The 15,126-nt window shown below is 33.4% G+C and overlaps 1 protein-coding gene and 1 long non-coding RNA gene across 3 annotated transcripts; one reads left to right on the top strand and one right to left on the bottom strand.

Moving 5' to 3' along the window:
* Positions 1-4,716: 4,716 nt before the first annotated feature.
* On the bottom strand, positions 4,717-6,080 carry LOC121240452. 2 transcript variants are annotated; one of them, XM_041137917.1, is made up of 2 exons: positions 5,388-6,080; positions 4,717-5,262 (listed from the first exon to the last, which is right to left on the bottom strand). In XM_041137917.1, exons 1-2 carry the CDS (start codon positions 5,892-5,894, stop codon positions 5,200-5,202), a joined length of 570 nt encoding a protein of 189 aa, XP_040993851.1. In that variant the 5' UTR covers positions 5,895-6,080; the 3' UTR covers positions 4,717-5,199. The 2 variants fall into 2 exon arrangements, with proteins under 2 accessions (XP_040993851.1, XP_040993850.1); XM_041137916.1 differs by having other exon boundaries at positions 4,717-5,274; positions 5,388-6,033.
* A 4,298-nt stretch (positions 6,081-10,378) lies between these two features.
* On the top strand, positions 10,379-14,423 carry LOC121240469. The gene is made up of 4 exons (XR_005935538.1): positions 10,379-10,604; positions 10,693-10,773; positions 13,686-14,289; positions 14,341-14,423. It is a non-coding gene; the product is annotated as an uncharacterized LOC121240469 (long non-coding RNA).
* The last annotated feature ends 703 nt before the right edge of the window (positions 14,424-15,126 follow it).

Raw genomic sequence — 15,126 nt, 5'->3', positions numbered from 1 at the left:
AGTACTACCATCACTCTCTCCAACCCCCTCCTTAGGTGTTGCCTCACCCACCAATGTTTTTTTGTATGTATCCAAAGGCCCACATTTATGAGGGTTTTTGGGACATAAAGGCATATGGTTTTACATAGTTGAATTTTCATTCCTCTTTGAGTAGCAAACATATATCTTGCCATAATAATTATACTTAACCTTAAGATCATCTATGGGACAACCCTTGACCTTTGTAAAATGGTCTGAAACAATCGACATATCATTTCCCTTTCGTTTCTTAGGATGTGAACAGCTACTATTGTTAAGGGCTCTAAGAAGTCTTGGTGTTTGCACTGTTTGGGTCTCTCCCAAATTGTTGGTTTGTTCATTCAAGTCAATATCAATTGAAGTTGACAAAAAATCTATCTAGCATTAGAAAATTTAAATACATAATTAATTACAAAATTGTGAAAACACAACAAATTAAAACAAACATCAATACAATTTCATAGCATCTAGTTTGCAACACGACAAACATCACAAGTCTAAAACTCTAATATAGATTTTAGCTCACTCATCAATCTCACAATTTATTCCAATGTAAGTTTACAACACAATTGTCAACACAATAATAAATCAACACTCAATATTAATAATTTAATCTAACAGTAACACTCACAATGGAAATTACGCCTCAGATTATTATTCCCAATCCAAGAATTTGATTCAAAATTTGTAAATTACTGTACATACATAATAAAAAATTTAGACAACAAATAATACAAAAAATAATTATCAATCCTAGACTCCTGGATTCAAATCCTACATTTTTTCTTATTTTCTTTCTCTTTTTTTATTTAAATATTAATATTAGAAAAGTCATGTATGATTAATAAAATGTGAGATTAGTTGTTTTAGACACAATATGCAAGTATGCAACTATGACCGGATTAATCAACAAGTTTTAGAATTCTTATTGCATTCGATATCTTAATTATTTGTTAAACTAAATTGTTGGGATTTTATTTTTATCGCAATAATTGGCTACAACTCCAACAAAAATTATAATAATACAAATAAAAAATAAGATCCTTGATAATTTATATATATATATGTATATATTACCCAAATTTATTTTAAACACTCTTTCAAAATAAAAAAAAAAAATTAAATATTTCCTTTCTCTTTCATTCATTTCATTCACTCCCTAATTTTTATGCATGAAGTACTCTTAAGTCTTCATGTAGACTTTCTCCCTTCATCTCTATGAAAAAGCATGAATTTTTGACAATTTATATTTGAATTTAAATCACTTTGTTTGTTCGTTTATTTACTGGAATTTAAATAATTTTAAATTAATAATAACATTTTAGAGAAAGAACAAAAATTGAAAAGTGGGGATGTAAATTGTAAATAATCATTACCAATTTATGAAACTAAAAATTAAAATTAATTTAATTATTTATAAATCAAGATAAATACAATAAGGATTATTAGCACATTTTCCACATCAATGATAATATTTGTTTTGTAGCATTCAAATGTTAAAATTTATCATTTTATTATATTTATTATCCATAACAACTTATAAATATAAAAAGAATATTGGATTCAACCAACCTCATATCCTATCCAACAACTAAAAGGTAGTCATTGAGTTGAATACTATCTCTTTGATTTTTCAAAATAAATATTACTTTCTCCATCTTGTACCAATTTGTTAGCATCATTCTTTGTTGATTGTTAGCATTATTCTTTGCCCATCTTTTTTATCCTTCAGCAATATGAACTACTTTGATTTCTACTGTCACTCATGGCCGCTAGACTTTGCAATGTCGCAGTAGAAGAAATGTCGTTCGTCTTGATTTTCATCTTTAAGGTTAAGCAACATTTACATATATGCCACAGTCCATGGTTGAAGAAGACAACGACATTGATAACATAGAGATCAAGACATTCGAGGAAAATTTTCATGTTTTGCGCGACCTTGTTCTACAAGAAAGCACGTTGAGATCTACCATAGCCGACATTCTCTATCAGTGTGTGTTTCTTTGGAGATTCAGGAGTTCATGGTACATAGAATCACTGCCTGTGCGAGGGATGTGGTGAGACGGACATAGTATGTGGGCTGCAGGCTCTGGGGATATGGGTGACTATTGGAGTATCGCAATGCGTCAATGAAGAGTCATTGCGTCCTAATTATCAGTGTTTTTAATCTCGTACCGTACCAACCGATATGACCAGTATTTGCCATACCAACCACTGGGCCGATACAAGTATCATATATATTTTGTATCGATCCAAATACTGGTCGGTACTGGCCGTATCGGCTTATATTTCGGCTTGTACCAGCCTGTATTTCAGCCTGCACTGGCCAATATTTCAGTCTTTAGTTTTTTTTTTATTTTTTTAAATTATAAACTTATTTTTTGACTCACAATTTAGACTAGACTATTTATAATTTATAATTTATATATATATGTATTTATATATAATTTATTTATTATAGACTATTATTTTGGAATATAATTTATATATATTTATATATATAATTTATTCATATATCGACTATCTCGAAACGATACCGGTATCAAAATATTTCATTTCAATGTATTGACTAGCACGGCATCCCATAATGTATCCAAAATATTGCTAATTATACCCAAATATCAAGGCAAGCCATGGAATATTATGTTTTAGGGTTATCGGCCAGAACAGTGCCCAAGTCATCGATTGAAGCGTTGGAGAAGGTGGAGATTGAAGGAATCTCAGATCGGCAGTGCGCTATCTGTTTGGAAGAGATGAGTGGTTCGGAAGCCACTCGCATGATGCCGTGCCGTGCTTGCACCTATTTCATCCGGAAGTAGTTGGAAAGAAGCTTGTTTTGCCCTCTCTGTCGATTCAAGTTGCCTTAAGAATCGATGAGCTTTGTTGCGTGCAGAAGAAGGACGTGTTGTGAGGTAGAAATTTCTTTAGTTTTTCTGGGTCAAATGTTTTGACTAATTCATGTTCACGTATTATTCTACTATAAAATAATTAGGAATTATCTTCATAATAAGAAGATAATACTATTGTGTCTAAATATTTTTAGAGTAAGATGCACTAATTAGTTATTTAATTATGCTTGATTTTGGAGTTTAGATTATAAGATTGCTAAGCCATTTAATCTAAAGAGAAGTGTATGGCAACGATAAAGAGATTCTATAAAAATAAACTCATAAATTGACATTATTTTTCATATAATACATTAGATCTAATTTAAAAACAGTGGTTCCATAATAATAAAAAAGAAATTATATGTGCAGCTATGTCCATTTTTTTCATAAGACCTACACGGGACGGACTTGCACACTCTAAAGATTGTATCTAGTAGCCTTACTCAATGCATATTATATTCGTCAAAAAATTCAAAACAAAATCAGTTTTTATGCTAATTGCTGCGGCAAACTTTCATACAATTAAAAACAATAAATATAAAAAAGGGATCTCTCTCTTGGGAGCCAGGCGCGCCGGCAACCAGATCAATTACGTGGATACTGCTCAAAACAACATCCTGGTAATACCTACAAGGCTCTACATGCAGCATGTTTGTGGGTGGATCAAACAATCCATGCCAGCTCTCATTTTAGATGGACCTAAACTCACGCTTACCTTCACTGTTGACAGGGGACACGACATGAACAAATAATCCCATTAGCCTCAATCTTTAATTCTCTATAAATGCCACAGAACCACCAAGTGCTAAAGTAGGCCAGATGAAGGAGATACGCAAGTTCCAATTATGCAAAAGCAAACCCTAAAATAAGATAAACTTCTGAGGTATTTGGACTTGCTTTATTATAGTTAAATAAAATGTCTGAAGAGCCAGACAATCTATCTCTCTGTGACTGGCATCTGGGCAAAGATGGGTGTCAGCCTACATGGGCGAACCATTGTTTCAGCCCTGCAAGTTCATGCAAAAGTTCATTGAAGTGTATGGTTGTCTGCATCAGGATTCAATTCCACATTTCCACCCGCATGCTGCTTGTTCTAAGGGCTCAGTCCTTGGTAGTTAGTGTTTAGGTCACCCTGAAACAAGGGTTGGAGGATATAGACTAGGTACAAATACCATAAGTGGGTCTATTATACCATGAAACCTCACCTCAACTTCTAAATCTTAATCATTCTCCACACTAGAAAGAGGAAACAAGAACTTTCAGGTCAACGGTATACAAGTAATCATCTCTACCACAGTTGTTCAAAATCTATAAACATGAATTCAGAAACTTCAAAATTCATGAAAGACCACAGTTGTTCCATCATAAATCTAATCATCATGATTATAATACCATAGACGGGTAACATGTTTAGTACTCTTGCCTAGCTACACCACCAGCGGAAAAACAAACCATGAAAGAAAAGTTGAAATTATGATAAGGGACCTCAAAATAAAGAACCGATTGCAGAAATCTACTCTAATAATCATCACTATTCAAACCTTCTGCTCAAACTCTCTGACAACGAAACAGAGTCCTTCAAGGTTCAGACATGAGCATACAATTCAAATACAAGTCCCTAGAGAGAAAGAGTAGTACGGATACCCAGACTCATTTGTGCCTTCTATCCCTCTAACATCAAAAGCATTACTCAGAAAATATCATAGTCCGATTCTTAGATTTAAGCGAAAATGAGAATAGCAACAAATGTCAACTAGAAGCAAAGCAATTGACAAGATTGACAGTATATAAGAAGTGGAAGAAGCAAAGATAAAGCCAACAAAGCTTTTCATTCTTTATTATTTTATCTCATGAACTAGTTTCACATAATTAAAAATTATATTACAGAAAAGAAATAAAATAACAGACTCGATACAACACCCATGTTATACTCATGGTACAATTAACTTGAACATAAACTAATTGCAGATTCATCACCTGAATTTTTCTCCACTAGATGGCCATGCCTCATTTTATCTTCTACAGAAGAAAACGCCAATGTGATTACTGATTATGCCATCCAGCCTTGTTTATTTCCCTCTCAATTCATCAACGATCCTCTCACAGATAGGAGCTGGCCTGACTAGTTTGTCGACTCTGCACTATATGGAATAAAAAAATGCAAGCAAGCACATTGGATGGAAGCATAGAACCCACATCCATATTCTCCGACGAGATTTACAGGGGGAATGGAAGAACCCATGAGCCGATTGATTGAACTACCGCATAACTTAGACACCCTCTCCGTCACAATCTACTCAAAATCCCTCCCAGAACCGTCCCGATCAAGCTGATATCGTAGCTTCCCAGATTGACTCTGCGTTTGAAACTGCTCATCATTTTATAAATACATCCAACAGAATACCTCAAATGTAGATAATCCAACAAAAGCTTAATTAATTCAGCATCAGTAGAAAAATAAAATAAAAATGGAAAGCAAACCTTGGGCATTGCGTCAGCTACAATAAAACCGCTACCATCGGGAAGCTGAGCGTGGTCCACCGTCCACTTCGCCATACAATCCGGCGGCGTTTCGAAGAGCGACAAAGAGAATTGCTTGTAAACCACGCCGACGTCGAAGTAAATCAATCCGGAGCTGGGTATATCCACTCGGATTCCCTTCACCGGGAACCAAAGAAACAACTCCTGTGCAGAAATACCGGACAAGGCACCGATCTGACCGTAGCTTAGAGTGCCCGAAACGTTCCGGTCGTAATGCAACTGGCTCTCGAACTTGGCGTTGCAGGCCTGATCGAAGTGGGCATGAAACCGCCCGGTGTCGTCGATGTCGAACTCTCTCACTCCCTTGGGAAGCAGGCCCATGGGGAGCCCATGTTCCCGCAAGACTTCATATATCGACGACGACAACGACGAGTCTTCCGCACTAGAGATCGGGATTGAAGTATAGGAGATTAACGAGAGAAAGGAAAGCCAAAGAAACGGTAGCATAATGTGAAAGTTGTGGGTTTTCTTTACTCTGCTACAAATGTTGCTCCGTTAGGGTTTAAGCTTTAAGGGCTCTGAGCAGAGAGAGAGAGAGAGAGAACGAGAGAGAGGTGGGGAGGAAGAAGTAGACAGGAGGCGGGCGGTTCCAGCTTCAGTCCAGACTGGTGAATTATTGGTGGGTGACTGACTGCTGTACGAAGGTGAGACCCTTTGTGAGGTTTTGTCTACGGCTAACCAACGGTAGTCTGACAGGTGTATATATCCACCGTGATAACTGGGCTCTTCAGTACACACTAATCCACCTCATATAATTTAACAAGATGTACTCTCTCTCGATTTAGGATGAGGTGGATTTTAAATACATTTCAATTCATCTCAATTTATTATTAATTTTTTAAAATTTTAATATAAAATATAATAAAAATTTTAATTTTTTTAAATTTTAAAATAATAATAATATTAAAAAATAATATTTTAACAGTATTTTATTATTTCAATTCAGTTTAATATTTAAACACAATCTTAATGTTTATATATTTTTATTTTTTAATTTTTTTATTTAATAATAAAGAAAATGATTATTAATATATTAATATTTTTTTATTTTTTAAAAATACTTCAAAGAAAAATTGAAAGAAAAATATAATTTGCAACCAGGCTAGACGTGGATAAACTTAGATGATATACTAGTAGTATCCCATAATTTAATTTAAAAAATAAATTTTATAATTTAAAATATACTATATCTGGTATGGAAGCCTATAAATAATATTGCTCCTTATTTATGTTTATTAATAAGTACTATTTTCTCTTAAATTTTTCATTTTCAATAATATTAATTGTATAACTCATCTTAAGAGATTTAAAGTGTTAATTACTTAAATAAAAGACACTGAAAATTTAGCAAACAACAAATCGTTGATTACTAAATATAATGAAATTAAAATTAAGAATAATATTTTTCAACATAAACTTGATAATGTTATTATAATTAGAAAAGGGATAGGTTTAAGAGAAAGTTATGAACTTACAACCCGTTATGTGATATTTTAGATGTATTTTATAATAAAAATAATTTTATAATTTAACGAATTATATAAGTCACAAATTTGTATATTTCATTATAATATAGACTAAGAATTTACTTTATAAATAATTTAAAATAAATATAAAGTGGAAAAAGAGGGGAGGGGATGAAGATAGAGATGAGTAGTTGGGGGCACAAGCAAGCCGTGAATTTAGCTCCAAAGCTGATCAGAATGGCCCGCTTGTCTTTCTTATCCACGTCAGCTTAGCTGTATCCTTAATTTGTTTGGACACGTAGTTTACAGGTGTTATTCTATTTTCAAACAAATATATAAGATACAATATATATTATCAATATTATTTAAATATTAAAGATTTAATTTGTAAGATTTAAATTTTAAAATTTATCTTTAAAATTAAATTATATTATATAATTTGTATTCTTATATAATAGCAGATTTTACATATCCTTATGATAATGCTAGATCATAAACCAGGTGGCTGTAGTACTGTACACGCCTACAAGGAAACATTGACCAAGTATTTTCAAGGTTGTCCAGATCTGGTGCTGGCAGTATATCTTTACAGTTGGAGACAATTGATGTCTTAGTTGTCTTAAACACCCCCCGCGAGGTAAACGCGGGTGATAACACGTTTAGTTAGGATCGAAAAAATAGAAATTGAGACCGAAAGAGACTTTTAGTGAAGAGATCAGTAATATGAAGAGCAGAGGGAACATATTGAATTTGTAGAGCACCAGCAAGAAAATGTTTACGCACGTAATACTAATCAAGTGCAATATGTTTAGAGCAATTGTATGAGACACGATTAGAGGACATAAAAATAGCATTGCGATTATCGCACAAGAGACTAGCCAGAGTAATGAAGAGATGAAGATCCCGTGAGAGATGAAAAAGTCAGGTGAGTTCGGTAGTAGTGAGAGCAAGGACTCGAGATTCAGATTCAGTATTAGATTGAGAGATGGTAGGTTATTTCTTGACACTCTAAAAAATAAGATTAAAATCAAGAAGAATTACAAAATCAGAAATTGATCGTCGAGTGTCGGGGCAATCAACCTAATTGGCGTCTAAATAAGCAAGTAATTTCTAGTCACTGTTAGAATTGATGTTAAGACAAAAATGGAAAGTACCTTTGAGATAATGTAGAATTCGTTTCACAGCTTGATAATGATCATCTGTAGATCGCGATAAATCACATCTTGTTACTAAAGGATACATCCAATAACTGATCTCAACTTTGATGAAACATTCAATCTTGTAGTCAAATCTGTAACTGTTCGACTTATATTGTCACTTTTAGACGGTCTTTCCGTTAACTTGATGTTAATAACCTCTTTTTACATGGCACTCTTAATAAAGAAGTTTATATAGATCAACCTCCCGAATACCTTAATTATAGATATCCTAACCATGAGTGTCGTCTCACTAAGTTCTATATGGTATCAAACAAGCTCATCGGACTTGGTTTCATCATTTCAACACACTTCTCATAAAATTTTATATCCAACTCGAAACATAACAAATCAATGTGAGACCCCATAAATAAAGCTCTACAACTTGAGAATATAAAATTTTGCTGTCAAAATCTCTCCATCCAAAGTTCTCCATCCCGCGTTTTATGCTAACTACAATAATTACATACGGAATTCTCCAAGTCACGGACAATATACTCCTTTAAAACCTATAAAATTTGAGTTGGAGTCTTATTGGATTTCATTTATTTATTTGTATTTTTGTTAATTTAAACCTTATACTTTGTTATGTTCCGAGTTGAACGGATAAAAATTTGGGATGTGAAGAAATAATAAATAAATCATTTTAAACTAAAAGCATTCATCATTTCTTAAAGCATTTTGGTAATTTGAGAACTCAAAATAAAAAAATAAAAAAGAAAGAAGAAAAATGAAAGGAGAAGAGAATTTCGTGTATTTGATAATTTAAAAAATATCCTCTCAAATGATCCATCACATCTCATCTCATCTCAATATTCAAACATTACAAACACAAGTACTTTTTAATTTCAAATATTTAACTTTTTCATCTAATTATTACTTAATAATTACAACTTTTCCAAACTTTCAAACAAAATATAAAAAACAATTCAAATTTTTTAAATCTCAAAATAAAAATAATATTAAAAAGTTATTTTCAAATAATATTTTAATTTTATAATATTTTTATTCAACTTTTTCTCTTTTTTATCTAAAATTTTATAAAACATATTAATTTAAATTATTTCACCATTATTCATAAATCATCTCATATTATCTCAATATTTAAACGAGACCTAACGTGAGGAGACTATATAAATAGTAGTGAGTTGGAGAGCAGGGCTGAACTCTTGCAAATCAACATTAAATACACTCGACAAAGTGACAAATATTTTTTTTGATACATTTGGGAGGGGGTTTTGAACTCAAAACCTCCATTTAGAGAGGTTGGAGTTTATGTTAATCAGACCACATGCTTTTGACATACAAAGTGACAAACATTAAATGTTAAATAAACTATACAAAATAGAAGGGACACAAACAAAAGTTAAAGTGCGTAAAATATGTTGTGATAATGATTCTCTTCCGCAGTATAATTCACAAGGGTTAATGGTATATCTGCCAATTGATCAGATAACATAAAACTACTTTATTAACAACGCAATAAAAGATAATCTAAAAAATAAATAAAAAATAAAACAATACCTACCCAACTCACAGAAAATGGGGGTGGTAGAGTAGAAAGTGGGGTCCATTGAAAATTTAAGAGAGAAGCCTTGATCACAAATAGATTTTATAAAAATAAGTTTATAAATTAATATAATTTGACACGTCACTTTTAATTATAAAATTATTTTTATTATAAAATAAATATTTAATATATAAAATAAATAATAAAATCTATCTTTTCTTATTAGTTTAAATTTTTAAGATAAGTAATAATTTTACATGGTATTAGAGCAGACATTCTGAGTTCGGATCTTGACTCTACATTTTATCTTATTTAATTAAATATTTTTTGTATTGGGTCATCCAATGAGAGAGAATGTTAATATATAAAATAAATAATAAAATCTACATCTTCTAATTAACTTAAACTTTTTTGATAAGTGATGATTTATAATATCATATAAAATTATGTTAATTTATAAATTTACTTTTATATGATCTTTTTATAACTGTAGTGCTCATTAAAACTTAAAAAGAATAACGATAAAGATCAAAACTTAAAAGAGTAATGAAGATCCAATCTTTTTATACAATTATTTTATAACTATATTATAAATTCAAGATATTTTTGTAAAATAAAATTGTAGGTATATCATTATTTTACAAAAGTACTACGAACTTAAAAAAAAAGTAATGAAAAATGGTAAAGAATTTTGTCCCTACCGCTGGTCAATTTTAACGAGCGATTTTATAAATTTTTTAAATTGTGCTAAAATTCACATTCGATAAAAAGCATTTGCAAAAGGATAAAAATATACTGATTTTGCGGTATAATTTCAACCCGCTTTCTCAGTTTCCTCTAGGTTTGAAAATTGAGAAAGAGAGACGAGATGAACATAAAGACTCGACTGCTATGGTTCGGTGTAGGGATTTTGGTGGGAGGAGCTGCGATTTCCCACTTCATCTGGAGAGGCTTGAGGAGCGATCGATACGCTCTCGTTTATGATGTAAGTGGCCTCTCTTATCAAACCGAAACAATAAAATTAATTTTGAAGTTTGTTCCAACTCTTAATGGCTTCGTTTTTCCTCCTGCAGATGAAGCTGCAATTGGCTGCTTTGGAAGCCAGAGTGTTGAAGCTCGAGGCAGTCTCTTTTCCGAAGTCGAGTCCCGCTCAGGTAACTTCTCCTGATGTTTTTCAACGCCGTCTTTAGTTTCTTCCCGAACCAAATTACAATTCCTGATGCTCGTAAACAAACTAAGTACCTTTCGTAGTGTACGTAACTTCGCGAGAAGCTTCAGGACAAGCAAGCACATCTAGACTGTTAGAAACCTGTTTGGGTCGCTGCTTATATCAAGGGAAAAGTGATGGAAATGGGGATGGAAGGCTACTGCGTTGGAAATGCAGTAATGCATGCGATGTGTTTGACAAAATGTAAAGAGATGAACACAGGGAAGAAGATGATGAAAATATGGAAATAGTTTTAGATAGTCACGCTGGAATTCTTCGAGGGAATTCCTTCCTCCAGACAGACAAAACAAAACTTATATTCTTTTAGATTTCAGATGGTCCTCCATCTCCTTCCTTTTCTGACTTATACCCCCAGATTACCACAGCCACGACCCTCTAACCGAAAGGAAAAATAACTAAAGTGACGGACACAAAACGCCTCACTTAAGGTGAAACGCACAACTTAACTAAAATAACAAAACACATCGATTTATTCTTCCATCTTCAAACGACACCGCATCTGTCCCAACCGTTACACTCAGGTTCATAACATAGACACCATTTTTCGAGTTTTCTTTAATCTCAAGAATCAAATGTTGTTTTTTAATTTCTAGGTTTTGGGCTAAGGACTATAGCTATGGGTTGGTGTCTATTTTGATTGATGCCTTTTTATTTGATTTTTATTTTCTTTTGTTGCTTTCGTTTTGGGTTTAGTTTTCCAGGTGAACTACAGAATGGATATGGAATGTAAATGTTATGAATTGAAGAGAGAACAGATTTATTGAATTTCTAGTGGCCATGGAGCTCTTGAGTTTTAGAACAAGTTGTATTGGTTTTGCTGTCGATCATATCTTCCTATGTAAGGAGAGTTTTAAGTTTAGCGGTGGTGATTTCTTTACTCTGTAGTGGAAAATGAGGAAGGCAGCGTGCAATTGCTGCGTGGTAAAATTCATGTGAGCCATACACGGTTCGCTTAGAAGTTTTCTCTTCTTTGGTTGAGGGGCAAATATGATGGCTCCTTTATGGGCAGAAAATGGTAAAAGGGAGCAACCGAAGGTGGCTTACTTACCTGAATGTGACCATAGTAGCACTTACCCACTAGAAACTGTATAGGTAGAGCCTAGACAGCGGAAAGCCGCAGACACTCTCAAGTCAGGGTTTGAGCCATAGAGGGGCAAATATATCTGTCTCAATCATAGTAGCCATGTGTGTAATGTCCTGGCCAGCAAGTCTGTATGAAGTCCTCCGAGTCAAGTGGGCAGTGCCATCGATAGAGATCAAAGGGATGGACTTGAGCCTGGCCTAGATTTACAGCTCAGACAGGATGCACAATTCGGAATTAAATGGGTGGGATTTCATTGAGATTCACATCACCTTGGTAATGCGCTCCCATCTAGTGATCAAGGCATTATTTGGCCTATCCTTTGGGGCTCGGAACCAAAGGAACCCCTATGCTTCTCATTTGGTAATTAAACAAGGTTTTACGTTTTAGGAGACGAGAAATTGATAAATGCCAGTAGGAAGTGTTGTGAATTATTACAATTTTACCACGATGGGATCGAAAAAATGGAGACCCAAGGCATGTGGTTGTGTTTGGTTGTTGAACCAAGACTCAAGTCATTTCAAACCAATCATCGATGGAACCACTATTTTTTCAATTTCTCATAAAAAAATTAAATTCATCTCAACTTACTTCATACATTTTAACTTAAAAAGTTAAACTCATCTTAACCTAAAAAAGTTAAACCTATCTTAATGTGATCTACAAAATACTAATTCACAACTCAACTCAACTCATCTCAATATCCAAACGTAGCCTAAATAAACCCAAACCACTAAGGTTGTAGGTGTATATAGTCACGCTCGAAACCCAAAATCCCACATCCTTTAAAGTTTCAATAACTCCTAAACAATCACAAAAAAAGTAATGCTACATACCATACTCTCATTCCACCATATAAAATGTGACACTTTTATCACCCTTGGATCAGAAAGTAAAACTCAAAGGTTGATGGGCAATAACACGTCAACATAGATGAATGAAAGTGAGATGAGAGTACTTTATTCCACAGTGTTATCTCTTTTATCACCTCAGACGAATTATGAACGGTCAATGGACAAGATTAGATCTCTCTTTTTTTTAGTACTTTATTCCATTGGTCGATTATAATAAATTTCAATGGCTTCAATAGCCATGCTTTTCTTGTATGGCTTGTCACTCATGCTCAAGTGTCACTCTTGTAATTGGGTTATGCCTATTTATATCATCAATAAAATCCTTGTTTTACTGATAAAAAAAAAAAAAAAATCTGTAGAGATACCATATTCCCTAATATATTCGAGGCCTTTACCCCCAAAACCGTACGGACCTCTGCTGCCAAATATATCTTAGCCAGTCTTCAGTTCTTTCTTTTTTGCTGTCCTACTTCGATTAACAGGTGTTTTTGGCATAGCTGTTTCCAAAAACAGGTAGTTCATGGTAGAATCAGCATCTTGAATATTCATTCCCCTGCTAGCATCTTGTCTGGGAAGGGTTGGTAATGGCAATAACTGCAATGAAGGTTTTGTGGAATTTGATACAACGAATATGGTCATCGATGGGCATCTTAATAATTATATGGGCCACCAAAGAAACAGTTACGCTCAGGGAGGGAAATGGATTGTGCTTCTGCTACCTTTCTTTTCCGAGCTTCAGTAAATTACTTTTGCGTTCGTTATTTATTTATTTTTTTTTTGGGGGGTGGGGGCTTGAGAGAGAGAGAGAGAGAGGATTCAGTTGAATCACTGTTTTGGTCTAAATTCATCGTTCATTAATGTATAGAAGTGTTTTAATGATTGCAATTTACCCACTTTTGGCAGGCTGAAGGCTAGCATTATTTCAAACACACATCTACATCTCAGACGGAAAAGAGGACTATATAAGATTTATTGTCTTCAAACATTTGTTGGATTTAAATATTTTTACTGAGATCGCGACGTACCATGGATGATCTACAAATCTTGACTTGCTAATGTCTTGCTGCCTTGGAACGAGGAAAAAGTAGTCTAAAAAAGTCAATTTCTTTTTTGGTTTGCCATTATAGCACCCTGCTTCCTGTAGTATTCATGTACCGATGAACAACCATGATTCTAGCTTAGAGGATTTGACTTTAGAAGGCATAGTTTGAAGTTTGACAAGCCCCTAGATTTGCTCAGGGAAAAAAAAAAAAAAAAAATTGGAACTCTTAGAATTGAATGCCGCATACTTGGCCAGGAGATGGGCAAAATGAACATCGGATGCATTCCCAGAAAACTATGCACTATCTGCAAACATTTAGGGATCTATCTATTGTAAATTCTAGCCCGTGGACGATGGTTGTTAAGATTTTAAAAGCTTTGGCAAATAGATTCTTTTTCTTTTTGAATTCAGAATTTACATAACCAAACGAGAAACTATAGGACCATAGGTAATTTGCTTGAACATGTTTAGAAAAATTGGGGAGGTGGAGGGGATACAGAATAGGAACATAGACAGATATGGATTATTATTAGTGATGGGAAATATGATGAAACTTTGTGACATATAACGTATACGAGAGCATCAGAATTATTTTTATCTTCAAAAAGTGTTAATAATAAATTTCTTTCCCCGATAAACCATTTATCCTCAAAAGTTTAGGATGAAGGAAAAAGAAAGAACATATGGCCGGTGAACAATGAACAATAACTTTGTTGTTTTGTCCTGGCTGTTGTATATCCTTTTATCTTTTATACTCTTATATTATTATTACAGTTTTGTCCTGGCTCTTGTATTTTATTTATGCTTGTGCCCTTTTGTGAGTGATTTTTATTACGATTTTGCCCCTGGTTCTTGTGCTGTTGGATTTTTTCGTTCGGCTGATGCTCCTATTTGACTAAATATTATTATTTTTTTACCCCTGATTGATGAATAGTATTTTTACGACCACTATTTTTTTCCAATACATATATACACTTATATGAAGAAATAATCATATCTATGCCTAAAACCATTTTCTAAATCTTGTTTTTATTACAAAATTTTCGATAAGTTTTATTTACACAATATCTTGTTTAATTATTATTTTTTATAATTGGAAAAGCTAGAGATAATTTTTTTTACAACTCTATTTGAAATAGAGAACAATTATACGAAATTTCTAGTTCAAATGGAGATGCAAAAGCCAGACAAGCTAATATGGAGATGCACTTCCACTGGCACATTCTCAGTCAAGAGTGCCTTCCATCTAAAAGTTGAGTTAGATAAACGAGAGGCAGGACAAGCCTCTGAGCTCGAGAGGGT

This window comes from Juglans microcarpa x Juglans regia, chromosome 7S (assembly GCF_004785595.1).
Source record: "Juglans microcarpa x Juglans regia isolate MS1-56 chromosome 7S, Jm3101_v1.0, whole genome shotgun sequence".
NCBI classification, from domain to species: Eukaryota; Viridiplantae; Streptophyta; class Magnoliopsida; order Fagales; family Juglandaceae; genus Juglans; species Juglans microcarpa x Juglans regia.
The sequence above is the reverse complement of the archived record's forward strand: the minus strand, read 5'-3'. Positions and strand labels throughout refer to the sequence as shown.